The sequence below is a fragment of the Euwallacea similis genome, chromosome 9 (assembly GCF_039881205.1).
Source record: "Euwallacea similis isolate ESF13 chromosome 9, ESF131.1, whole genome shotgun sequence".
NCBI classification, from domain to species: Eukaryota; Metazoa; Arthropoda; class Insecta; order Coleoptera; family Curculionidae; genus Euwallacea; species Euwallacea similis.
In genome coordinates, this window is record NC_089617.1 from 4469246 (window position 1) to 4493211 (window position 23966).

General features: G+C 36.7%; 5 protein-coding genes and 1 non-coding gene across 7 annotated transcripts in view; 4 read left to right on the forward strand and 2 right to left on the reverse strand.

Annotated features, from left to right (window-relative positions):
• Positions 1 to 23966, forward strand: part of RpS12 (ribosomal protein S12) — a 274064-nt gene that overhangs the window by 37469 nt on the left and 212629 nt on the right. The window lies entirely within an intron of this gene.
• The window catches only part of spdo (sanpodo), a 75926-nt gene that overhangs the window by 4339 nt on the left and 47621 nt on the right, over positions 1 to 23966 (reverse strand). The gene's annotated exons all lie outside the window — the stretch shown is intronic.
• On the reverse strand, positions 630 to 12773 carry pwn (pawn). Of its 2 annotated transcripts, none has more exons than XM_066393052.1 (16): positions 12243 to 12773; positions 6054 to 6349; positions 5838 to 6005; positions 5455 to 5783; positions 4922 to 5396; positions 3734 to 4415; positions 3378 to 3672; positions 3054 to 3318; positions 2726 to 2996; positions 2422 to 2638; positions 2136 to 2261; positions 1900 to 2080; positions 1690 to 1845; positions 1487 to 1633; positions 1306 to 1378; positions 630 to 1168 (listed from the first exon to the last, which is right to left on the reverse strand). In XM_066393052.1, exons 1-16 carry the CDS (start codon positions 12319 to 12321, stop codon positions 1053 to 1055), a joined length of 3876 nt encoding a protein of 1291 aa, XP_066249149.1. In that variant the 5' UTR covers positions 12322 to 12773; the 3' UTR covers positions 630 to 1052. The 2 variants fall into 2 exon arrangements, with proteins under 2 accessions (XP_066249149.1, XP_066249148.1); XM_066393051.1 differs by having other exon boundaries at positions 5838 to 6008.
• Positions 13160 to 13231, forward strand: TRNAP-CGG (transfer RNA proline (anticodon CGG)). The gene has a single exon. It is a non-coding gene; the product is annotated as a tRNA-Pro (tRNA).
• On the forward strand, positions 14689 to 17907 carry Cdk4 (Cyclin-dependent kinase 4). The gene is made up of 6 exons (XM_066393058.1): positions 14689 to 14937; positions 16123 to 16203; positions 16254 to 16720; positions 17032 to 17192; positions 17245 to 17383; positions 17438 to 17907. The coding sequence occupies exons 2-6, from the start codon at positions 16131 to 16133 to the stop codon at positions 17525 to 17527; spliced, it is 930 nt and encodes a 309-aa protein (XP_066249155.1). The 5' UTR covers positions 14689 to 14937; positions 16123 to 16130; the 3' UTR covers positions 17528 to 17907.
• On the forward strand, positions 18404 to 23059 carry LOC136411054 (uncharacterized). The gene is made up of 7 exons (XM_066393459.1): positions 18404 to 18687; positions 19624 to 19755; positions 19815 to 20096; positions 20157 to 20369; positions 20422 to 20572; positions 22717 to 22868; positions 22926 to 23059. Exons 1-7 carry the CDS (start codon positions 18582 to 18584, stop codon positions 23057 to 23059), a joined length of 1170 nt encoding a protein of 389 aa, XP_066249556.1. The 5' UTR covers positions 18404 to 18581.

Consider the following 23966-nt stretch of genomic DNA (forward strand, 5'->3'; position numbering starts at 1 on the left):
GCGTTTACTTTTTTACGGCCAAAAAATGCTTCCCTCGTCCATGCACTTTCGCTAGATTTTAGCCATATTTCTCCTCCATATAAAAAATATTATCAATCAATTAGACATTGAGCAGAGGCGGAGAGTGAACCCGAATATAAACCTTTAAAAGAGAAAATTCGTTTCGAGAAATAAAAAATTTTCAATAATTTTTGACTCTAAAAAAAGCATTCTATGTCAATAAGCTTTTACTAAACTTTTGTATTATGCCTCTTCTATATTTCAAGAATTTTTGAACAAAATTCAACATAAAGCAGTGGTATACAGATATTTAAAGTAAGCCTCCTTAATAAAAGAATCAATTCGAGAAATGTGTTATTTGAATTTCTTTTTCATCAAAGATCGTTCAATAAAATCGTTCTATACCAATGAGCTTTTGTTAGATTTTAGTGCTATTCCTTCTCTATATGAAGAAAAACTATCACAACTAAATTCGACCCAAAGCTGTATGGTAAAGAGATAAAATATAAAACCACAGCAAGCAATATTTAAATTCGTGAAAGTGGCATTTGAAATATTTTTTAATGAAATATTCTTCGCCAGTGCTCGTTTTTAGAAAATGTCAGAAAAGGAGCAAAAACACATTATCATTGTCCATAACTAATATATTAAAGAACCATGTTTATAAATAAAATTAGTGGTACCTCTTATGGGCAAAATATATATACAAAGATAGTACAGACCTTAAAACCTACCAAAAAGTACCTAGAAATACGTTTAGTAAAACAGTCTACTGATGTTTAAAGCATTCGCTCGTGCATCCGTCATCCGGCGATAAAATGCCCATTCGGATGACTAAAATTCAACTGATATCGAATGGTTTCGATCTCGATTGTTAAGGTTTGAATAATTTTTCAGACCATTCCAAGTAATGATAGTCACGTCGGATGACCGTCGGATGACCGTCGGATGACGGCTGCACGAGAGTCCACAATGTTTTGAGCTATTTTAGAGTTAATTTTCTAATCTAAACAAATTTTTCTTGTCAGTTTTATTTCGAAAACAGTGTCGTGTCATAAGGAAGTCGTGGGACTTTTCCCTCGTTTTCTTTCAGAGTGAAAGTCGTCGTAGAGCCAAAAATCGTAGTCGTTCTTATTAAGTCTACAGCCACCGATCCCGGTCAACACCTCTAAAGACACAAAATTGCGCAGTTAGTCAGTGGGAGCGGTTGGTAGCGCGCAACTATATACAGGGTGTTTATGGTGGTTTGACGTGTGTTTAGTGGCGGCTAAGAGTTTCTAAAAAACGGTGCTCGGCCATACGTACTCATCGGAATTCCACCTGGTTTGTAGATCTCGTTTTGGTCGTAGTCCACGTCGTAGTAGATTCCGCTTTGGTTCTGTCGGGGAAGAGAGAGAGAACCATATAAAAAAGGATATAGAGAGGGAGGGGAGGAAGAGGAAGAGAAAGGAGAAAAGGAGAAAAGGAGGAGTGACTCACTACTCACAGCAATAGAAGCATTACTCCTACTCTTCGGCCTCGGTACATGGAAGTTCCTGCCCAACAAATCGATCTTGTCCTCCTCCTCGCTAGAACTACTATTATCCAAATGCTTCATACTTTGAACACTGGCAGCTTTACTCGCCAACTGTGCCTAAAAAAATCCAAAATTGACCTCAAAACTCCTTCAACAAAACAACAAAAACTCACCTGCAAAGTCAGCCTCGGCATGGGCACTGGAGGCAAAGCGCCAGTGGCGCCACCGTAAATCGACGCAGGATGCCGTTGAAGCGTATTGTTTATCGGCAACGTTGGGTATCCGAACATGGCCGAAGAAGGACGAGTAGGAGCTAAGCCTGGTTCGGGCTGCAACGCAGGAAATTTTAAGGTTAAGGTTATTAAAAGACAAAAGGGAATTACCGCATAGTGATTGGCTTGCGCCATAACGTCAGCGATCTGCGCCCAACGCAGGCGGTCTTCGAGGGTTAGCTGATACGGTGGCGCCCCCATCACTGGGGTTTTGACAGTATTGCTTGCTGTTGCCATGTAACCGAACACAGGACTTCCTACTGCAGCTTTTTGTTCTCTACTCCACTTGCGGCTGTCAAATGTTAAATTTCAGAATGAAGTTAATGAATAACGTCAAAAACAGTCACCTCCACATGACTAGGCACACTAATGTCAGACCAATAATTATGATAGCGGCAACACTAGCTCCTATAGCCACACCTAGGACCTCTCCATCCAGTTCGCATTGAGTACCATAGTAGTTGCCGGTGCAGCTATTATAGAAAAAGGTGAAGTTGACAATATTGTTATTTTAACTTTTGGTTCGAGTGAGGGCGCTGCGAACCGCAAGTAAAGCATTATACAAACATGCTTCTTACGTTTCCCTTTCGCCCACCAGGCGTCGCAGTAATTTTCTCTATCTCCGTTACTTACGAGCAGATTTCCTGGCCATTAGAGTATTTGCACTCCCCCCTATTGTTACAATGGGAAGAGGGGCATTGTTCACAGTGGCGTCCCGCCCTGTGCTTGTTGTCTCCCCAGGGGTCTCTGAACCCGTCTCGGCACTCGCATTTGAAGCTGCCGAAGGTGTTGACGCAGTCCGCTTGGGCGTGGCAGTCGTGTAGGTCCGGGGAAGAACATTCATCCAGATCTATAAGAGAATTTTATTGAAAAATTCCGGAAAATACTCTGAAGTTGACTGCACAAAGAAGATCATTTCAATAGGAAATTAATTTACCTTGCAAACTTGACACTGATCCAGGAGGACTGTCTACCCACAAAGCACTATTGCCCACGTTATTGCTGCGCCTCTGAATTACCCCCAACAGATGCTTCTGTATATCACCTCTCACAGAAGGGCGAGAAGTATCCGCATTTTCCTCCAGCTGCAATGTAATATTGACGAACACCCCTGCATGTCCCTGAGACCTATCTCCTTGATAAATATTATTGACTTTAGACCCAAGGTACTCGTCGCTGAAGGGCGTCATGGACATGGCAGACTCTAGCTACAATTCAAGAGTTTAAGAGCTGAATTAAGGCACGGGGAAATATGAGAAACTTACAGCCCTTTCTGCTTCAAAGGAGAGCTGCTCGTAGCTGTCGCTGCTTTTCTCCAAAAGTTCGTTTGCCCATACAATTCTTCGTTCGTAGATTCTGTCCACTCTTAAGGAGACTAGAACGGAAACTATTTTCCTGCAGGGGTCTCTGTGCTTCCTGCGGGCTGTTCCTGGGCGGCAGTGACAGGCACTGACCCCAGATTCAGTCCTGCAGATCTCGTGTTGAGACACATCACATGTAGAATCGTCTCCAACAATACAGGTATCAATCCTGTAGTAGAAACCATTGAGGTCGTTTCTCTGTGAGAAGAAGAAGATAAAAAGGAATACCTTACTGGAGGTTGTTGACCAGGCCTAGGCCTACCAAACTGAGGTCTCCTCGCAGGCTTCACAGATCCATAATTGGGCTTCACAGGCTTTTCTTGTTCCACAAAACTAGTTCCTTGCACGACCTGGTTATTTGATGGTGCACTGGGTTTAACCCCCACTGCAGCCACTGAAGTGGGTTCTGGGTTCTCTCCGAATAAATTCAAATATGTCCTTTTACCGTCTATTGAAACAAACCCTTCACTCCCCATTGGGGAGGTGATTACATCACTTTGACTCCCCAAATGATCCAGCTCAACTGCTCCAAATAAATCATATAAAAAAAAAATCCTCTTCTAGGATTTAATGACGAATCTTACCAGGAATGATATAGGGATGTCCGGAGGCTGTCGAGGCTTCACCCTGGCCTTGAATTGCTGAAACTGTGATGTCGAAAACATCACCAATGGCACTCACTGGGGGTCTAGTGATAATGGGCTGGTGCTGATTGATTTTTCCAGGTTTATATTCTGTATCATCCAGGACGATACCTGGACGAGGTCTGTACTCAATGGGAGGTGCTGTAGATGTTTCAAGTGAGGAGAAGGAGGAGGAGGAGGAGGAGGAGGAGGAAGGGGAGGAGGAGACAGGAGAGGAATATGAAAGAGAGGGTATTAGTGGAGCGCTAAGACTAGGAGTTTCAGTGCTGCTTGGATTTAAAGAGGAAGCTGAATCAGGGGCAGACGCTACGGAAGCTTCTAGAGTACCTTCATGAATGGAAGATTCAATTAAAGGAATAATTGATGATACTGAAGGTTGTATTATTGAAGACTCTATGAAATTTGATGTAGCTGCTATTTCAGTAGTCGAAATAGCCTCTTTGGAGACATTGGATGGAGATATAATAGAGCTGTTCTTACTGGAAAGAGAGGAGGAGGAGGAAAAGGAGGAGGAGAATGAATTTGAAGTAAAAGAGGGAGTAATACTGTCCTCCGTAATCAAAGAAATTGGTGTTTCGAGGATGGATAAATTCGTCTTCATTGTCGGTTTTACTAGAGTAACCTAAATAAATAAAATACAGAGTTATTATCTGAAAAAGAGAATTTTTTACTAAAGGACATTTAGAATATTTAAGTAAACCCCTGATTTTTAGAGAGGAAGATGGAAAATTCCTCGATTCTATAGGCAGCAAACAAAATTGTAGGATACAAGGACGTGGCATATTTTTAAAGAAATTAATCAATTTTAGAAAAATAACGTGCAGAAGTTTCCAAAACGTTTTCATAATTTTTAAGAATCGCGTTGAGTACACCCCTGATTTCTAAAAAATTAAAAAATGCATCTAAAAGCCAGCGGCCTCGTATTGTTATATCTTTTCCAAAGAATTACGAGATTTTCCAAAAGTATTTTTTTTTTATATTTCACACTTAATAGAAATTCCTTCACTACGGCCCTAAACATTATGGCATACTAGAAAAATTCTAACCCCTAAAATGACCCAAGTAAGATCCAATTAAAAAACCCCAAGAGTTTTAAAAAATTGGGGTCAAACCTCCAATTTCCCTAACCTTAGTAGATTTCTCAGGTTTGGGGTTTTTCTCCTTGTTCCTCTCAAACTCCGCAGTCTCCAAATCTACCCCTTCAGAAACATCCAGAATAGAGTTTGTTGTTGCCTCATGGTGCACAGATTCAATCCCATCCGCCCTTGTATCTCCCTCCTCTTCTCTATCCACCACCAACTCACTATGTACACTCTCCTCATGAGGATAATCCTGATGGTCCTCATGAGAGCTATCCTTAGGACTCTCGTGAGGGCTATTATGAGCGTTTTCGTGGGAATTATCATGAGGGTTGTCATGAGGTCCCTCAAACTGCGACCCTAAATCCAGAGTCAAAATGTCTTCTTGAGGCTTTTCGGAAGTGAGGCTAATGAGGTCAGAGTTACTCATAGTTGGCATTGGCCTGTAATGGGGAATGTTGGGATTGGGGCGCTTAGAGGGCCGCCTCCTATGCCATGGGGGGATCGTCACTGGTCGGTAAAAACTTAAATTGAAAAAACACATTAAATTTCATTTTTATTTATTTTTTCAATAAAATTTACCCAGGTCTCTTGCCTCCTCCCTCAGCTCCTAAGGGGATGCCAGTTCCCCCATAGGGTCTTTTAGGGGACATATTATTAGGGGGTAAATCAAAGGGATAAGGGTGTCGGGTTGACATTGGAGGAGGTGGTAAAGGAGGGGCAGGCACATCGAAATCAGGCGGCAAATCCGGAACATCAGTAATCTGAGGGGGTCCCCGGTTATTTATTCGTGTAGACACAGGTCGCAGAGGTCTCCCCATACCTCCAGGAGCAGTATTGGTCTGCACATTGACATTTCCATTAAGCAACTTCACTAGTCCGGTAATAATATCCTGAATATCCGGATTAGCCTTAAAGACAGTTAGAAAATGACAAATTATAAACACTGTTGGGGGTAAAAATACCTGGCGGGGTTTGTCAAGATTAATCGAGGGGGTAGCAGAAGTCGTCACTGTCGCAGTGGGGGTGATATCCTGGGGCTCGTGCAGGGACCGGCCCTGCAGAGCCCCACGCCCTTCCCCCGAAGCCGGCCCTGAGGTGGCGTGTAATCCCCCAAAATAACCATCTTTATCCTGCTATTTTCACTCTTAGATTTTGCTTTAAAATATTACAGGACTTACCGTTTTCGAGGGTTGAATAAAATTCCCCAACCTCCCTGAAAGCTCCACATCATTGCTCTCAAAGGCATCCTCTATGTTCTTATACAAAATCAGAGTATCTCCTGCAGAAGTCTTTGATAATATTGGATCTGCGGATCTTTCCACCCTCTCCTTATGCACTGAGCTACCCTCTATTACGTCAGAAGGGGAAAACTCCCCGATTGGCTCGTTGGTGCTTTCAATAGACTTCAATAAAGCTTTGGGTTGATTAGCTGAGTTGGGTGATATGAAGGAGTTGTGGTATAAATCGGCTGACCCTGTAATGAAATATCATGTCCTGACCTGAGCTAAGTTAAAAACAATATTTGTGTTGTTTGTCGTTGCCAACAAAGGTGCATAATAATAAGCGGAGTTGTAATTTAATTAGGCGTGAGGGAAAGTGAATGGAGAAAGCTGTGTTATTGGGGACTTTTACGGGTGTCTTTCGTTAAGGAGAAGAAAGATTATGAGGTAAATAAGGAATATTGAAGCTGTTGCACTCATAAATCTCTGTTAGATTGATAAAAAAGATTGTTAGATTAAAAAAAGTGTAAAATGGAAGAAAACTCTGCAGCAAATCTTAACAAGTAAATCCAAATATCTAATCTAAGTTTTAAAACTTGTAACTTTCAAATACAAAGATCTAGAAAGTTCTTACATGGCCTAACTAGGGGCCTATACTATAATGTATACCGTTCAAGTAGTAGAAAAATGGTAGAAGTTTGCTATTTTATTTAAAAGTTATCGCTAAGTGCAGAAAGACTTGTTAGAGATTTAAGAATTCTACTTTAGCGTTCAAAAAAGTTTAAAAAATTATAACTCCCAATTGTAGGTACTTGGAAGATTCTTATTTGACAAGCAATGAGGGCCTAAATGTGTCCTTGATGCACTGAGAATATGAACCGAATACGCTAAACTTTATGTCTAAGTGTAGTAAGACTAGATTGAGACTAAAAAAGTCTACTCGAGAGTTCAATGAAGTTTAAAAATTTGCAGCTTCTAAATAAAAAGATCTAGAGGGTTACTGTATGGCAACAGTAAAGGCCTACATATGCCCTTAAAGTGTTGAGAGTATGAACCAAATTGCGCGGTTTTATTTGAATGTTGTGGGCAGAAGTAGCAGATTATCGAGACGTAAAAGGTCTAGTAGAGGTTTCAATGCAATTTTGAAATTTGCATCTAACAGATAAAAATTGCTAGAATATTTTTCGATAGCGAATATAACCAACTATATGTACATATAAGATATTGAAAATATGAGCTCAGTTGACACTTTAATCTGAAAATTATGGAAAAAAGGGGCAGATCATTACGAAAGCTTCAAATGTAAAGAATAAAAGTAAGATCCAAAAATTTGATTAAATTTACGAATTTTTAACCCAAAAACTAAAGCGCCTAAAGGTTAGTTCAGGCTCAGGTTACATATACTCTAAATAACCTGAAAGTATGAATTCAATTTCGGTATTTTATTTGGAATTTATGAACATACGTATCAGCACGTCACCGAGACTCTATGTGTGCACATGAGGGAGCATCAAAGTTTACGAATTTTTAATCCCTAAACGAGAGAGTATAGGAGGTTTTTTTCGGTTCTTGAAGGTGCCCATATATACTCTAAACATGTTGAAAACTTCAGCTCAATTCGCGACTTTATTTGGAATTCACGATCCAATTTAACATGCACCATCGAGAAACAATATATCTACTTGAGGATTCAACCAAATTTGCGAATTTTTGACATGGAAGCAAAAGAGTCTAGAAGGTTCTTCTTCGGTAGTTAAAGGTACCTATAAGGTTTTGAGATTTTTGCTATCACGTAAAATCTGACACACTCAGAATACCCTCAATATATCAAAAATACCAGTTCATTTTGCTACTAGAGTTTATAGACAGGCGCGAATTTTAATTTTGAACCAAAAGGGAATTTTTGTGCGATGCTTCAGGCATTTTTTACAATGTTAGTAATAAAATACCACTAGGTTATAACAGACCAGAAAAAGCAGTAATGCTTATTGTTTACCCAACGATTGCCATATGGTTTACATGCCAATTTCCGAACGGTAGCTTTTACCTTTTACTTGATACAGCAACAGATGCAGTTAATATATGCAGTACGCGAATTATTTAAAAGAAACGTGGATTTTACTTTTAAACAACAAAAAAGATGAGAATTTCTCCTGGAAAAACCTCGCTTTCTGAGAGATCAGAGGTCACGATTTCAACGACCAGTATATTGAGCTTGTAGGAGAATATCTTATCAGCGCCATCTGTCGGATTCTATATGCCGCATTGTAACCAAATCTTCAAATATAAGCAGCAGAACGTAGTTCGCAGGGCCATGAACAGCATTCCACGCAGGTGCAAATGATTTTAATATTCTCCAGCTTTTCTTACGACTATTTGCATTCATCTGCATTGTTTCCCGAATTTATCCCGCCCACAGCAACAAAAATGTCAAAACAGCGTCAAACGTCAACTCCATCAAAAATACCACCAATGAAGTTTAACATAAACTCAATATGAATGATGTTACATTCACCATAGGAGTCATTATAGCTCCGATAAATATTCAAAAAAACAGTTAAACAATTACATACAACAGAGGTTCATGCTCTCTTTGGCACGTGTGCACCAATCTGGCTGACCGTGACTGTGACTATGACTTTGATCCGATGTAAAAGTGCCAATGATCTCTTAAGGCCATCAGACCTCTTACTTATTCATAGAATCGAATATTCTTCTCGTTGCAATTGCATTATCTGTAATGCAACATCTTCCTTTGCGTGCAAAAGAGAGGGGAAATGCCCAGTCCTAGAAAATGAAGTGAAATCGGGTGTAAGGTGACAAAACAATGCTCGATTGTTTGCACATGTGCAGTTATAATTTATCATGAATTAATGAGAATTATTAAAATGTTCTCAACAGCACCTGGTTATAAACATTTTCTCTCAGATTTTTGTGTCGCCATCTACGGGTGGTTCTTCTCATTAACTACTTAGAACAGCTCACTGCCCTCTATGATTAAACAGCTAAACCATACAATTTTTTCTATCAATGGTACCGAATGAAAGCTTTTCGTGTTGCATAAGCGATCAAATAGATGAAACAAGAACGTAAAGGAACCTCGTAACGCGACTAATTAAAACTAAAGCGCATTTTCCAGCCAACGGTACCATGTCCAATTTGTACGGTACGATGACAATACCAAGAATTCTTTATTTGTGCAGTCACTTTCTACTTTTGGTACCTTCACCAACATACGAAAATTTTGCGTCAATACATGACACCCTCTTTGCATCTGGGTTTGGTACATAAAAACCACCTATCAAAGTGCTAATTCTTAGGTGGTACCGTACCTGCATATCTGATACAATCTTTGAAATGACCAAATGGGTTTGGTACTCAATGTAAGCCAAAGGTACCACCCATCAAAAAATAATGATTATTTCCTTGCACGCGATCTCTTTCTCATTGAGAAGTACAACAATATTAGTTGTTGGTTCTCTGGTGGTACCGTTAGGCCTCCGTTAGTTGGTCAAAGGTGCGCCCAAGAGCTAATCAATTCCTTCTAAGTGAGGACTGAGGAGTAATGTATTCCGCATTTTTTCCAAGGCGCACTATGCTCATTTTAATGGTACTGGCCCAGTAACACCTTTTTCGGAATATTTTTGTTGTAGTACTGCTTGTTGTGCATTATAAATACGAAGAAATTCTTGTATATTTTAGCGTTTATATTATCTACTTCCTTCAAATTCTTATATCGATGTACTTCCTTCTATCTCTCAGCATTGAACAAGGATAACAGCAGTAATTGGGAAAATAAAAGTCAGTAAAAATCATAACTTCAAACGTCAAATTTTATGTCTTTCAGATTGCATCTTGTTGACCAAACTTCACATTCATTTTTCAAGGTCTCAGTAAAGTAAATAATGTCCACAATCGATGATTTTTATAAAATAGTTGTTAGATTTGAGTTTTACTGGTTAAAAAACAAAATTTGGATCTTTCTTTTCTTCCTTAAACTCTCGAAATCATAAATGACCGATTTGTTTCTTATTATTGGCTTTTTCGAATATATCAATGACGATTTGCATATTTGCGAATGCTCGGAGCGAAAGAGAGAAATTAGAAATTCCGGTACAGGTACTATAGCGGTACTGGGCAACAAGAGCTTTATAGACTCTGTTGCTTTGAGAAATCTAAACAGTTTAGCAAGGATTGGTAAATGGTTTTCAAAAGAGCAGTGGTTATAATAAAATTGGCTTGAGTCGGTGTGACGTTTGAAAAATTTTAAAAATTGTAATTCCGAGAAGACAGCATCTTCACTGTTCATTTGATGGGTGACTAAGAGCTTATACATATGTGCTTTTAAAATGCTGAAATTATGAACTCAATTTATACATTAGTTTCGAAGTTCTGGCCATGAGTAGGGGAAGACATGATCTTGAGTTAGAAACTTTCCTTTTGGTTTAACTTAGTTTGAAAAGTTGAAACTCCCCAACGGAAGACGCCAGGAGCTTCCTGTTTAAATAAAGTAAGCACTCATAGGTGCACGTAGAATATTAGAAATATGAGCTAATTTCAAAACTTGATTTGGAAGTTATGAGCAGAAGTAGCGAGCTATCACTAAGGTTCAATAGGTCTGCTTCGTGATTCAACCAAGTTTGAAAATTTGTATCAATCAAACAATAGAGCCTAGAAGGTTTCTGTTGGGCGAAAATGATCATCTATATGTGTTTTTAAAATGCTGAAAATGTGAAGTTAATTGACTACTTTGGCATACAGTTACGAGCAGAAGAAACGGGACATAACCAAAACTCTGTTAATGTAATTGAAGATTGAATCAAATTTGAACATTATGATGTTCGAAAGAAAAGTGTCTGAAAAGGTACGGTTTGAAAGAAGTAACCATTTATATGTACCTTCAAAATGTTGCAAATATGAGATAATTCCACCGTATCAGTAGGAAGTTCTAGACAGGAGTAATGATGCATCCCGAAAACTTTAAAAGTATACTCGGAGGCTCAGTCGCTTTTGGAAATTTTTGTTTCCCAGATGAGAAGCTCTGGAAGATTTCTGTACAGAAAGTAACCATCCATATGTACTCTTAAAATGTCGAAAATTCGCTATTTCGGTTACCAGTTATGGGTAAGGAAATTGGGATATAATTAAAACTATAAATCTACTCGAGGATTGAAACAAATTTGAACATTTTTACCTTCCAAAGGAAAGATTTTGGAAGATTCCTGTTTCAGGAAAGCAACTCGCTATGTGTAAGATTAATGTGTTGTAAATATAAGCTGCTTTCGCTGTTTTAGTTAGAAGTTATAGGCCGCTGTAACTGGGTAAAACCAAAACTCAATCTAGTCTCCTCGAAGGTTTACCCCATTCGAAAATTTCTATCCATCTAACGAAAGGATGTAGACGGTTTCTATTGAAGGAAAAACGCGCACCCTTAAAACTCGAGAAATATTAGCATTTCAGTTCTTCAATTTTAACTTATGGGTAGGAGAAACAGGGCATGACCAAAACTTCTCCCCGATCGTTCAACTCGCTTAAAAAGCTTCTGTGAGGCAAAATTAACTAGTCTTATGTACTTTTAAACTAATTTTGCTACTTCAATTGGAAGTTATGAACAGTAGTAACAGGCCCCTACAAACTTCAAATATATTAACTGAATTCGCGTGTTAATTTATGAATTATTAGCGAGTGCGACTTAATAAGTTTACTCGAGGGTTTAACTGAATTTGAAATTTCGTAACTCCCTAAAGCAAATCTTTAGAAGGCTCCTCTTCAGATATTGAAAACATCCACGTATCCTCTTCAAATGGTTAAAATATGGATGGATTCTGCCTCTTTTATTAGCCGTTATGCATGAGAGTAATAAGGATTCCAGCAAATTTTAAGAATTGTGCTGGACCAAGTTTAATAATTTATAACTCCCGACTGAAAGGCTCTGGAAGGCTACTTTTAGGCTGAAGTAAGCAATTATATGAGAACTTAAAATACTGAATATATGAACTAGATTCGCTACTTCACATGGAAATTCTTGTCTATAGTAAAGTCGCGTAGAATGTCGTAAGCAAAGCTCATATGTGGACCTTCTCGGAGCACAGTTCTTGAACCAGAACAAGTACCTGCCGTTATTTGTATAACCAAAAGAAGCCTTACCTTTACCAGACACCATCATCAACAGTAATCCTACACAGCAAGCGGCAAGTGTCCGCGATGGAATCTGAACTGACCCCATTTCAAAGTAACTTCACTGATGATGTTCACCTGTCATACCACTGAACAAACTCCTCTATAGTTCAATTTTCCCGGTGAAAAAAAACACTATGATCCTTTACACATTATGATTTATGATGTGTAATATAACAGTTCTTTGATTTGAAAATAATTAACGTGATATTGCCACGAGATAATTCTCGACTTCGTCACTGGTTATTTGGGTCATCTTCAATCAGCGTCATCTTCAGGAGGTCCGCCATGTTTCTTCATCGCAAAATAAAATGATATCCTTACATTTTCTCGTATTGCCAAATGCCGAAATTGTCACCATCACACACACATTCACTTAAGTGAAATCTTCAATTTTGTAGTGAAGAAACCGGACATGCACGACAAACAGTGGGCACCCGATGGTTCCAGCAGACTGCTAAAGTAACGGAACTACCGCGAAGAAATGTGTAGACAGTCTTTAGTGCTGCAGGTGGGGCTTCTACTCCTGCAAACCAACAATATGTGGCACCTGAAAAGGAATGTGTTATATGGATCCGCTCCCTATACAGCTGCAAGCAATTACTAGGAGTACTGTCATGGGAGGATTTATAATTTCTTATTCTTCTAATGTAATTTCATATGGCTACCCGATAATTGCAATTATTCATATCCAAAAATGAGTGAAGATTGCAAAGAAATTTGGGTATAAAAGTCTCCTTAGTAATTTGCAAAATTTCGTTTAAATTGGGAAATTGATAGTGAGGTACCGGGATCAGAATCTTCACATTACTTGAAGAAATATTCAAACTAATTTATCAACCGTAGGGTCTACTAGCAGACGGGCCATGGGCGTATAGAGACCCATCGGCTCGTTGGTCTAGGGGTATGATTCTCGCTTCGGGTGCGAGAGGTCCCGGGTTCAAATCCCGGACGAGCCCTCTTCACACTTTTTTTGTATACCCTGTATATTTATCAATACAATGCATATTACACTATAAAAATAAACTGTTGATGAAACACCCACACATCACAGTACTCTTTAGGAAACCCGACAAGACTTTCTCCGATATGTGTCATACCTGACCGGGCGCAATGGGAAAGTTGAAGGTCGAATTGTGAATGATCTGGGTGTTTTGCCATTAAATTGTTATGCTGGCAAAATGGATGAACCATCGTAAAATTGAAGAATCTTATTCATTGCCAGTTAAAGCAATTTCTTGATTAAATATTTCGTATTAAGCATATTGATATATCATTAAATGTGATATGCAAACATTGCCCCGATATACTATGCACACGATTATTATACTTACTTTGACATGAGAGAACCTAAATGAGTTGGATTGGATGTATTATAGGTTTAGATCAGTTGTAAGTATCTTTAGATGGGTACTTAATGGTAAAGCAAATACTGTGCTATTATTATAGCTTTGTCTCCTTGGTATCTACCGAGGTTATAGGCTGCTTTAAGAATAATTAATTAATTAACTTTAGTAGGTACTAGTGTAAGTCTAATGTAACTGATTTAACGAAGCCATTTTACATTGACGATTTAAAGTTTTTCCTTTATTAAGTTCAGTAGATTCCTATACATATTTTCCTTTTCGGTGAATTTCAGTGATGTCCTTAAGATGTTCCCCACAATAACTGGTAAGCGCTAAGGCAAAATGAGATCACATTTTCAGGATTTTTAGAATAGGTGTAGATGATTCTTTCCATAAACAAAGAATTTCTTGAGAGTTTCATTTCCGGGTTAATAATATCTAAGTAAAGAAGAGATATGAGCATATATACTCGTTGTATTTATAATATACATGGGCAATCATTTTTATCAAAAATGAGGCTGTCTAGAGCTTTTCATTATGGAAGTTAGAAACTCTTAAACTTGTTTGACATGTTGTGTATATTCCTAATAAAGTAGAAGCCCCAGAATTTCTTCTGATGATCGAATACCAAGGTAATAAAAAATCAATGACTCTTAAAAAAATTCTCAAGATTTTCTGCTGTTTTCAAGTAGTACACGACTTTTCTATAGACTCTATAGAAAATACCAATTTAGGGCAAGTTATTGCCAGGACCCTATAGAAATTAACTTGCGTTAGTGACTCTTAAACAGCTTTGTACTAAATTTAGTACAATTATTCAGTATACCTGTCTACAGATAGTACAATTATTATATTAACTTAGTATAATTATAAATAATCCCGTAGGTCACATGATTACTATAAACAACTATAAATGAATATTATGAAGTAGTTGCGTGTTTTGGCCCTATATAGCGAAGTACAATGTATTAGACAAGGCGAGATATATGATCGACTTACCGACGTTCATACACTGACAGAAAGTTTAACCGTGTATCTGGTTGTCTACACGACTGCGAAAGCTTCCAACTGTCAAGTCTTCAAAGAGTGTTTGTTTTGATTGTTTTAAAAAGCTTTCCTGACGATTTTTCCTTGTTTTCCTCTCTATTTTAATGCATTTTCCAATTAAAAATCGCAATAAAACCAGAGTTTTAGTGACAATAACACATAGAAACAGCAAAATTCTACCAGTTGGTACTAGTTGGGCCAACAAAGCCAGCTTTCATATTTGACAAACGGATTTGATGAGATAAAAGCTGTTGGTTAAAGCACGTTTTCCGGTAAGAAAGTGGCCTTTATTGTGTTTTAGGGTTATTTCAGCCCCAAATTAACGGCCCTTAAGGCAGGTATACTCGGAATATTACTGAAAGTTAGGTTTCTCAATAGAGGAAGTTGGACAAACTTGCAGATTCTAAATCTGCTGAGCCAGAACTTTTAGCTAATTTTCTAAGTGATGACGTCGGTTAATTAACTCTTTTAAACCCCTAAATCACACTCATATTAATGAATCTAAGGCCAATTGTCCTAATTTACTATTAAACACAATTAAAAGTAAATTAATTACATAATAATATTAAATACTCTACAGTAATGCTTATATTTTGCATGCAATCAATTTATACTTATTTCATGTACGTTATGACGTCGTGGATTAGTTCAAGCCCCAATATGCAGTTCCTCAAGGGGTTTGAGTGGACTTTGTCACTCCTTATCAAACTCGGAAACCTTGAAACCACCCTTGAAACCCTCCAAAAGTGTTTGAATATATATCTATGTGGTGCCTTAAACAAACCCATTAAAGGGGTAAAATTTAGGTTTTCCTGACTTAAGTCTTGATTAATGTATATTTGTTTAGGTTTGATTAGCCTTTATATATATGGTTCAAACTTAAAATTATTCTTAGAAGCAGTAAATATTTGAGAGTAGTATTTAGAGTTGTCAAGGGATTTTTCTTAGAATTTATGTATTTATTTTTGAGCCTTTAAGTAAAGAAAATATTTAACATCATTAATCATTGAGTTGAACCTTTTAAGATTGCAAAAAGCCATTTTTTTTATTGTTAAGACAGTTCTTAACTAAGCCAAAAATTGAATTAAAAACAAAATTAAAAAGGGCATGAATTTGGGTAACTCTAAAGGGAGTCTCAATTGGATCCCTTGTACTATGCAGCAGCAACCCATAAGGGCATATAAAACCATTAAATTGACCACTTGTATTTTAGAAATTGAATATATTTCATTTGTAACTTGTATAAAATTTTTCATTGTATTCTTCCAATAACACAACCCTTTTCAAGGCCAAAAACTCTTAGGAATCAAAAGGTTAAAAGTTCTATGAGTTGTCTAAAAATTGAGACAATTTAAGATTCTTATTTTTGATGTTTTTTAATATTTTTAAATGTAATTCATTACTCCTTAATTTGAACCAAATATGGAAGTAAAATCTGACTTTAAGCCACTTTCAAGGTCTCGTAATGTCTCAAATGAGCTCCATCCCTCAAGACCGTAACCACAGCACCTATGAAGCAATCAACAAAATCGGCAGAGGTAAGTTTCACTCTTCATATTGCTCCCGTTGACTATTCAAATCCCTCCAGGGGCATATGGGACAGTTTACCGGGCCAAGAACAAACATACTGGTCAAGAAGTCGCCCTTAAAAAAGTCTGCATCCCCTTAACTGAGGATGGCATCCCCATGAACACACTTAGGGAAATTGCCCTCTTGAAACAACTAAATGCCTATGACCACCCCAATATTGTCAAGTTACTGGACATTTGTCATGGTCAACAAATGGGCAGTGATCTGATGATGTTCCTGGTCTTTGAACATGTCGCACAGGACTTAGCTATGTATATTGAGAAGCATCCCAAAGGGTTTCAGACTACAGAGATCCGAAATTTGTCCAGGGAGATTGTTAAAGGAGTGGATTTTTTGCATAGTAACAGGATAGTGCATCGAGACTTAAAGCCGCAGAATTTGCTAGTTACAAGCAGTGGGCACATTAAATTGGCTGATTTTGGGTTGGCTAAGACTTATGACTATGAGATGAAGCTTACTTCAGTGGTGAGTTTGAACAGATTCGTTTTTGATTTATCATGATTTAACATGATTTAAATGATTTATGTGATTCGGTGTGATTCAATATCATATTTTTCATTTAAGACTATATTTTCTTGTTTTAAAGGAATTTAAACTCTGATTTGAACCAATTTATTTTTAATTAATTGTGATTTAAAGTTACTATCTAAGATCTAATACCATATTTTTTCTCTAAAATAATTTTTTGTATGATTTATCTAGTTTTTAAGGTTGATTTAAACTTATGAGGCGCTCATTTAATGAGCCTTTTAGTAACACAAATCTTTGACGTACAGGTGGTGACCCTCTGGTATAGGGCCCCAGAAGTACTTCTAGGCCTGCCCTACGCCACTCCCGTGGACATTTGGTCCATAGGGTGCATTATGGTAGAATTGTATACTAGGAAACCGTTGTTTTGTGGTAAATCTGAGAACGAGCAACTGGGGGAGGTTTTAAGGTGGGGCGGTTTAATTTAAATTCGATCTTCCTTTAAAAACCTCTCTATTTAGGATTTTGGGGAAACCACCTAAAAATGAATGGCCGGAGAAAAACATTCCTATAAAATGGAGCTCGTTTCATATTACAGAGAAGGTGGAATTAAAGACAGTGGCGCCGAATATGTGCGAGACGGCTCTGGGTTTAGTCACGGTAAGTTTGAAAAATTTTTGTGGTTGTTTTATTAACTGAGTCTTTTCTTTGCAGAAAATGTTGGCTTTTGATCCAGATAAACGTGTCACCGCTCTTGAAGCTTTAAACCACGATTATTTCCTCGAAGAGCCCATTAATACTTAGGTATTAAACTAGAATTTTAATTACGTCAAAACTAGATTTATGTTCTTAGTTTCCTACCCGTTTAAACCATCTTTGGTCCTTATTTTTAGCACGTTTTGGGTGCAAGTTTGTCTCGATTTTATTACGTTTTGTTTCAGTTTTTAATGTCTACATTTATTTTAATTTTTAAAGCCTTCAGAAAGATATGAACTCTTCAGGTTTTATATGCACAATACAGATATAAAAACCGATAGGTTTTTTGAGTATTTTTAGAGCTGTTTTGTACTTTACAAGTAATTTTGTAAGTTTTATTGTAAATAATATAGGAATATTTTATTTTATTATGGTTAATCTAGGAACGTACTGTTATGGTTTTAGAAGCTTATAAAAAACATTTTGGAGTTTTTTTATCCCTATTCCTAGCATTTTCACTAGTAGAATATCTTTTCTATTTATCCTACTAATTTACCAGCGAATTCTAAACATTACCAATATTTCGATCAGATACCTGTGTGTTTCTCAGTGCTATTCTTATCAAAAAGTTCACTGACTCATTTTTGGCACACATTTCCTCTTTCAATACACATATTTCATGTTGGAAAAGAAAATACAAAATTCCTCCTTTGTTTGAACAAGCCATGTTCACATTTTGATAAAGTGTTGACGCACCCATTAAAGGTACCGTTACGCAACTCCTATCAACTCTATCTGGAGGATAACTATGAGGAATATATACTTTGCGTGACAGTTAAGGGCCAATTCTGTCACTTATAGTATGAAGACAAATAAACATAAACAAACATTGGTTTTAAACTTGAAGAGCGAACATCCTGCCGGGTTAAATAACGGTTAATATGCCCATTGGGTCTCAGTCTAATTTGCCTAAAAGCCCGAGAACAGGAACCGCTATCCAGTTAAACAAACAAAGTAAAAGGCATAAATGTATGGCCGATGCTTCTTGGGGGAATAGTTTAGGTGTTAGTGCGTTATTAACACCTTCCGGTTAAGTGTTAATTGTTTCAGAAAGAGATATTTTATTGCTTTATTAATGGGGATAATGTTAGTTTAGGGCAATATGTACAAGTTCCTGTGCTTTTGGATCTTTGTGGGGCTGGTTCAAGGGGGTTTTTTTGATTTGACTGATGTGGATGATCCGTTTGCGTTACTGTGGAATTTTCAACGTAAGTATTAGATATGAGTCTTGTAAAAAGATAGTCCTTCGCCATATTGGCGAAAAGATTTTTTGTCTATTTTTTTAAATTTAAGTCAAAATTGAATTTACCTAGCTACGGGTTTATAAAATTCAATTATTTATTTAAGGTTAGTTATATGTTTTAGTTACATTAATTACTTAATATTATAGTTTGATATGAAATTTTACCATAACAGCTCAATTTGTAGCAATAATGTCCTTCATCAGATTTTTTTTAAATTAGTTTTTTCTCCTCAGCGTTCATCATTTACATTTTGCTGAGCTATTGCACGCTCAATAAAGTAATTTTATACCATATTTCTCCCTAAATAGATAATGTTTAAGGTAATGGTCCGTCACCCCATTGTCAAGAAACTTATCAGTGCTTTTGTATTTTTTCAAAATGTTTATTAAAATTGTTAATTGCTAAGTCAACACTTGAAAAAATAAAATGTTCCGGAAGCATAGCAAGCTTAATGTGATCTGATGCAAATCAGGGCCGCTCATTTGCGTCGCGAAATAACTGGGTCAAATTATAATAAAACAAATTTATGAAATACCGGATGCGCGCCACTGCTTTTCTCCCCGCTCTAGCTATAAAAGTGTGTTGTGAAATATTCAGTGGAAGTGCAGGGCGTAGAAGGCGGTCATGTCATCATTAATCATCGAAGCAATAATATAATTTAAAAAATTAATTAAGGAAAAATGGTTATCTCAGGAAACGAGCCATTGCGCGCCCCTGTTTTTCTTGATGAAGTTAGCTATAACCTTAACTTAAATTTCCATATTAATTAAATGCTAAAATACGTAGAAAACTTAAATTGACTACAGAAAATATTGAATGTTATAAACATTTTCATCAAAATTTTTTTCATATATGCTTTGCCTCTAAAAATCGCTGAGCTCTTTTCTTTTTTCCTTCTAGCAATAAGAGACAAATTCACTAATTGTTCAGTCGGTGAGGTTTCTGGCGTATGTATGGAAAAAGCCAAATGCCTGATAGCAGGAGGCACCATCATCAAGAAGACGTGTGGCCCTTTTTTTACGTGCTGCTCCTGTGGGTGCTTTTCATTCGTCAAAAATCACTTCCCAAGTAACAGTCCTTTTGTGTTTCAGTGAAGAGCCAGTGTGGTAAAGTCTCAGACAAAAAACAGGGATATTTTAGCTCAGAACTCCTCAATCCTACCACCACAAACTGCCACTACAAAATCAACCTGCGCAATAAAAATGTGTGTCAAGTGAGACTAGATTTTGAGGAATTAATATTGGCTCCTACCATCGCCTTCTACAACCGACCGATCGATGCCAAGGTCTTAGCATGCATAAATGACTCACTCATTATCAAGCCTAAATCATATGGACTGCCCATTGTGTGTGGCAACAGCACTAAGCAACACTGTATTACAATCTTTTTATAAAACTATCTCACTTCTTAAAAGTTTTATAATGTATTTTTAGTATATGTTCATGTGAATCAAACCTTAGATTCCACATCGGCAGTTAACATCCACATAAAACTGGATAGCAGACTAGGTCTCGTTAATAACGACCTTCCAAGCCCCAAATGGAAGATCAAGTTTACACAACTCGAGTGTCCTTTAAAAAGACACAAATTCAATATATTTAAATATGGGGACGTTGACAATATTAACAATGATTTCTACGCTTTAGGTGCGTAGGTGATAAATCTCCAAGTTTAAAGGTGGTAACAATTTTCTTGCAGCTCCCCATGGGGCTATTCAGTATTTCACAGAGGAAACTGGACAGTTCCGGTCCTTTGCCCTGAGTAACGCTAAAAATACCATCGGCGGCTACCCTTATGGGTTACATTATACGATTGCTTTTAGGAGACCCAGTAGTGCTTCTTGTATCAAGTGAGTACTTTTAAAGGGTCAGCTTCTCTTTAGATCGCTATAAATAATTTTAACAATAAATGAAAATCATGATTGAATAGGAATTAGAAAATCAAATAATATACAGAGTAATCTACAAGGAAAAGGTGCGTGTGCAGTGCTGGAATCAAAACTTGTTTTGAGGTCCACTTAAAAGGTGTGTGTTCTTGGGGATCTTCAAATATTTGGGAAACAGTTAAAGATACCTATATCATCTATACTAGCAAAAACAGACCTATTGAACAGGATTAGTGAAAAATAGATAAAAATACGAGAATTCATATATGAAAAAACCGACTTCTTAGGGGAAAAGCTTGAGGGTTTTTCTACTGTTTGATCACACAAGGGTAAAGTCGTAGATATCTCAAAAACCATCTGACCTTGGTCCACATATATTCGACTTAAATCGATGCTTACGTTTAGTGGAATTAAAAAATTGAATAATATGCAAGACATTCTATGGGGAAAAAGAGAATATAAAGTGCTGGAATCAGGACATCTTATTAGGTCCATTTAAACGTCTTTAATTCGGCAATTTATATGTATATTGTTTAAGAGTGATGTTATAAGGCTCAAATTTACAGGAATTATAGAGAATTTTTTTTAAACTAAATTTAGGCTACAAAGATACTAGCGATGGATCTGAAATTAAGTGGTCTCAAAGGCGGTCATTTAAAGAACCCTGTTTTTACCAATTCGGACATATTTAAGTAAAAAAATTGAATTTTGCTTCCAAGAGATGTGCCACGACTCAAACTTGCAAAAGATATAGAGCAAAGCAAGCCCCGTTAGAATTTCAAATGAAGATCAAGAAATCATGGGAAGATGTGACTTTAGTACCTTGGAAGAATTAACAGAAAATGTAACACTTAAAGTTATTAAAGCAATGTTTGTACAAGGTGTTTCTGAACATAATGTTGCGAATTCTACATCCTAAAATATGACGAAAACGTCATATAAAAAAATATATATCAAAAGGAACTTCGATTTCGATATGCAAGTTGTGAAAGTTGGTTCCTGAGAATGGTTTTTTATTAATATTTTCGAAACATTACGAAATAAATTAATGATTTTTTTCTTTATTATAACTTTTTATGCTTTTTCTGAGTTTTTATAAAAATAGTGCCACGTTTTTCCAGAGGCGCATTATATAGGGATGCAGCACTTAAAAAATATCTAAGCTTTTTCGTATTTAACTTTATTAACGCTTTTATAGGAAAAATATTAAATTTCAAGATTTTTACTTGAAAAAGGTCCTGTTGAAAGTCGAAATCTTCAAGAGTTTTCAAGAAAATTGAGATTTAACAAATCGGTGGACGCTATCTTTTATTAAATAAACATGAGGTTTAAAACTCTTTTTTATTCATTTTCTTTAACAATAATTGTAATTAAACACTGTTCCAGTGACAACGAAAAACCATCAGGCTTCGTTAATAAATGCTGCCATGTACGGAAATGTCAAAAATATTATTTTGTTTCATTTCAAGATCAACTGGGCTTTAAATCTGACGTTTATTTAATAAAATCCACCGATTTGTTAAATCTCAATGTTTTCGAAAACTATTGCAGATATCGATTTTTAATAAGAGTACCTTTTTTTATGTACAAATTTGAAATTGAATATATTTCCTATAAAATCTATAAAATTAATAAAATTTAGTACAAAAAAGTTTAGTTACTTTTTAAGCACTACTCCCTTATATTACCCGCCCCTAGGAAAATGTGACAATTCCTTTACAGAAATTCAGAAAAAGCACAAAACGTTATAATAAAGAACAAAATTTCATTAATTTTTCTCGAAACGTTTCAAAAATATTAATAAAAAACCATCCTCAGGAACCAACTTTTCAAACACTGTATATTAAAAACGAAGCGCTTTTCTATATCTACATATTTATATGAAATTTTCGCCATATTCTGGAACTTAGAACGCGTAATCGAATTTATGGCATTCTGTTCAGAGACACTTTGTATAACTAATAAATTAATATTACAGTAAATAGTAAATATATCTATTGATACTTTAATATTGAAATTGTAACTATTATTCAGTAGGGTCAAATAGCCATTAAAAACAGGGTTTTATGTAAAGAAAAACTGATAGTAACCTCCTAAACCCCGCACAGGTTCCATGTAATCACAGCGGAGTTATTACAACCATCATCAATAGACAGCGACTGCGTGGATTACCTCAACGTTCCAGAGTACTATACCTACAGGGATGGTACTAGCGTGCCTAAAACTTCAGAAATCTGCACGTTCCCCAGCTATTTTTACAGTACGTCCGAAACCTTTCCTTTGGACAATCATTAATAGTTGGAAGATTCTATTTCAGGTCTTATGCCAGGGCCCTTCTTCGTGAACTTCAAATCCAGGCAAAACATAGATAGCGTTGATGAATACAAAAATTACGGATTTACTATCGACTACGAAGTGTCCACCAAGGAATGCCCGCATCTTGTCAATTGATTGCGTTTCTTATAAGCGAATAAAATATTTTGGAACTGAAACCGTCTTTCTATATATACCTGGAAAAGTTTAAATTGAAACTGGATAAGTTAATAGATATCTCCCTCAGAGCGAGCGAGAAGGTCATATTTCAAAACTTTGAGCGGTCTATTTCTGTCTTGCAGACGCGAAATTTATGATCTGACGGAATTCGCGTATAAGTTGCCTCAAGGCAGATACATCATGTAACGAATTTGTAAAGGTTTTTATTCTGAGTTTGTCCCTGTGATCGAGTGAGCTGTTGACGCCTTTTTAACAAGGAGAGTAGGTGAAAATGTGGAGAAGTTGATCGAATAGTTCTCAAGACAATCGGAGAAACACGCATATATCACAAAAGATTTATCGACCAGTTCTCAAGACATCGAGCTAGCTTTTTTGGGTTTTTAAGCCAGTTGAGTGTTTGGACAACTGGGAAAGCATTGAGGAACGTGTTCCTTAATGCTTTCCCTTAGAACGAGCCTTCAATTTGAAAGAGTCCCCTCTCTTTACCGAAATAAACTTTCCGACCCAACTCAGAATAATTGTATTCAACTGACGGCAAATAGTCGTTAGAATGGGCGTTTATTAACATCTTTTTGGTCCTGTGCCTTAAAACTTGAGGGGCTCGTTCAAGTTTTTTTTATTCATATAGATGTTTCGTTTCTATTATTGTGGAGTTTTCAACGTAAACATTAGATGTATGAGTCTTGAAGAGAGAAAGATCCTTCGCCATATTGGCAGGAAGTTTCATTTTTCTGCGTTTTTAAATTTAAGCTAAAATCCGATTTCCCACGTTGTGGATATTTAAAACTATTGGTTTAAATTATATATTTTAGTTGTATTAATTACTTGATATTACAGTTTGACGTGGTATTTTGCGAGAAAAAGA

What these genes read in the sequence shown, in the direction of transcription:
- LOC136411054 (XM_066393459.1), top strand. Translation starts at nt 18,582, where the DNA reads ATGTACAAGTTCCTGTGCTTTTGGATCTTTGTGGGGCTGGTTCAAGGG. An exon ending in GTTACTGTGGAATTTTCAAC is followed by an intron (nt 18,688 to 19,623) that starts GTAAGTATTAGA and finishes TTTTCCTTCTAG; the next exon opens with CAATAAGAGACAAATTCACT. An exon ending in GTTCCCCAGCTATTTTTACA is followed by an intron (nt 22,869 to 22,925) that starts GTACGTCCGAAA and finishes ATTCTATTTCAG; the next exon opens with GTCTTATGCCAGGGCCCTTC.
- Cdk4 (XM_066393058.1), top strand. Translation starts at nt 16,131, where the DNA reads ATGTCTCAAATGAGCTCCATCCCTCAAGACCGTAACCACAGCACCTAT. An exon ending in AATCAACAAAATCGGCAGAG is followed by an intron (nt 16,204 to 16,253) that starts GTAAGTTTCACT and finishes AAATCCCTCCAG; the next exon opens with GGGCATATGGGACAGTTTAC. An exon ending in CGGCTCTGGGTTTAGTCACG is followed by an intron (nt 17,384 to 17,437) that starts GTAAGTTTGAAA and finishes TTTTCTTTGCAG; the next exon opens with AAAATGTTGGCTTTTGATCC.
- pwn (XM_066393051.1), bottom strand. Translation starts at nt 12,321, where the DNA reads ATGGGGTCAGTTCAGATTCCATCGCGGACACTTGCCGCTTGCTGTGTA. An exon ending in ATCTTGACAAACCCCGCCAG is followed by an intron (nt 5,784 to 5,837) that starts GTATTTTTACCC and finishes ACTGTCTTTAAG; the next exon opens with GCTAATCCGGATATTCAGGA. An exon ending in ACATCCCTATATCATTCCTG is followed by an intron (nt 3,673 to 3,733) that starts GTAAGATTCGTC and finishes TATTTGGAGCAG; the next exon opens with TTGAGCTGGATCATTTGGGG.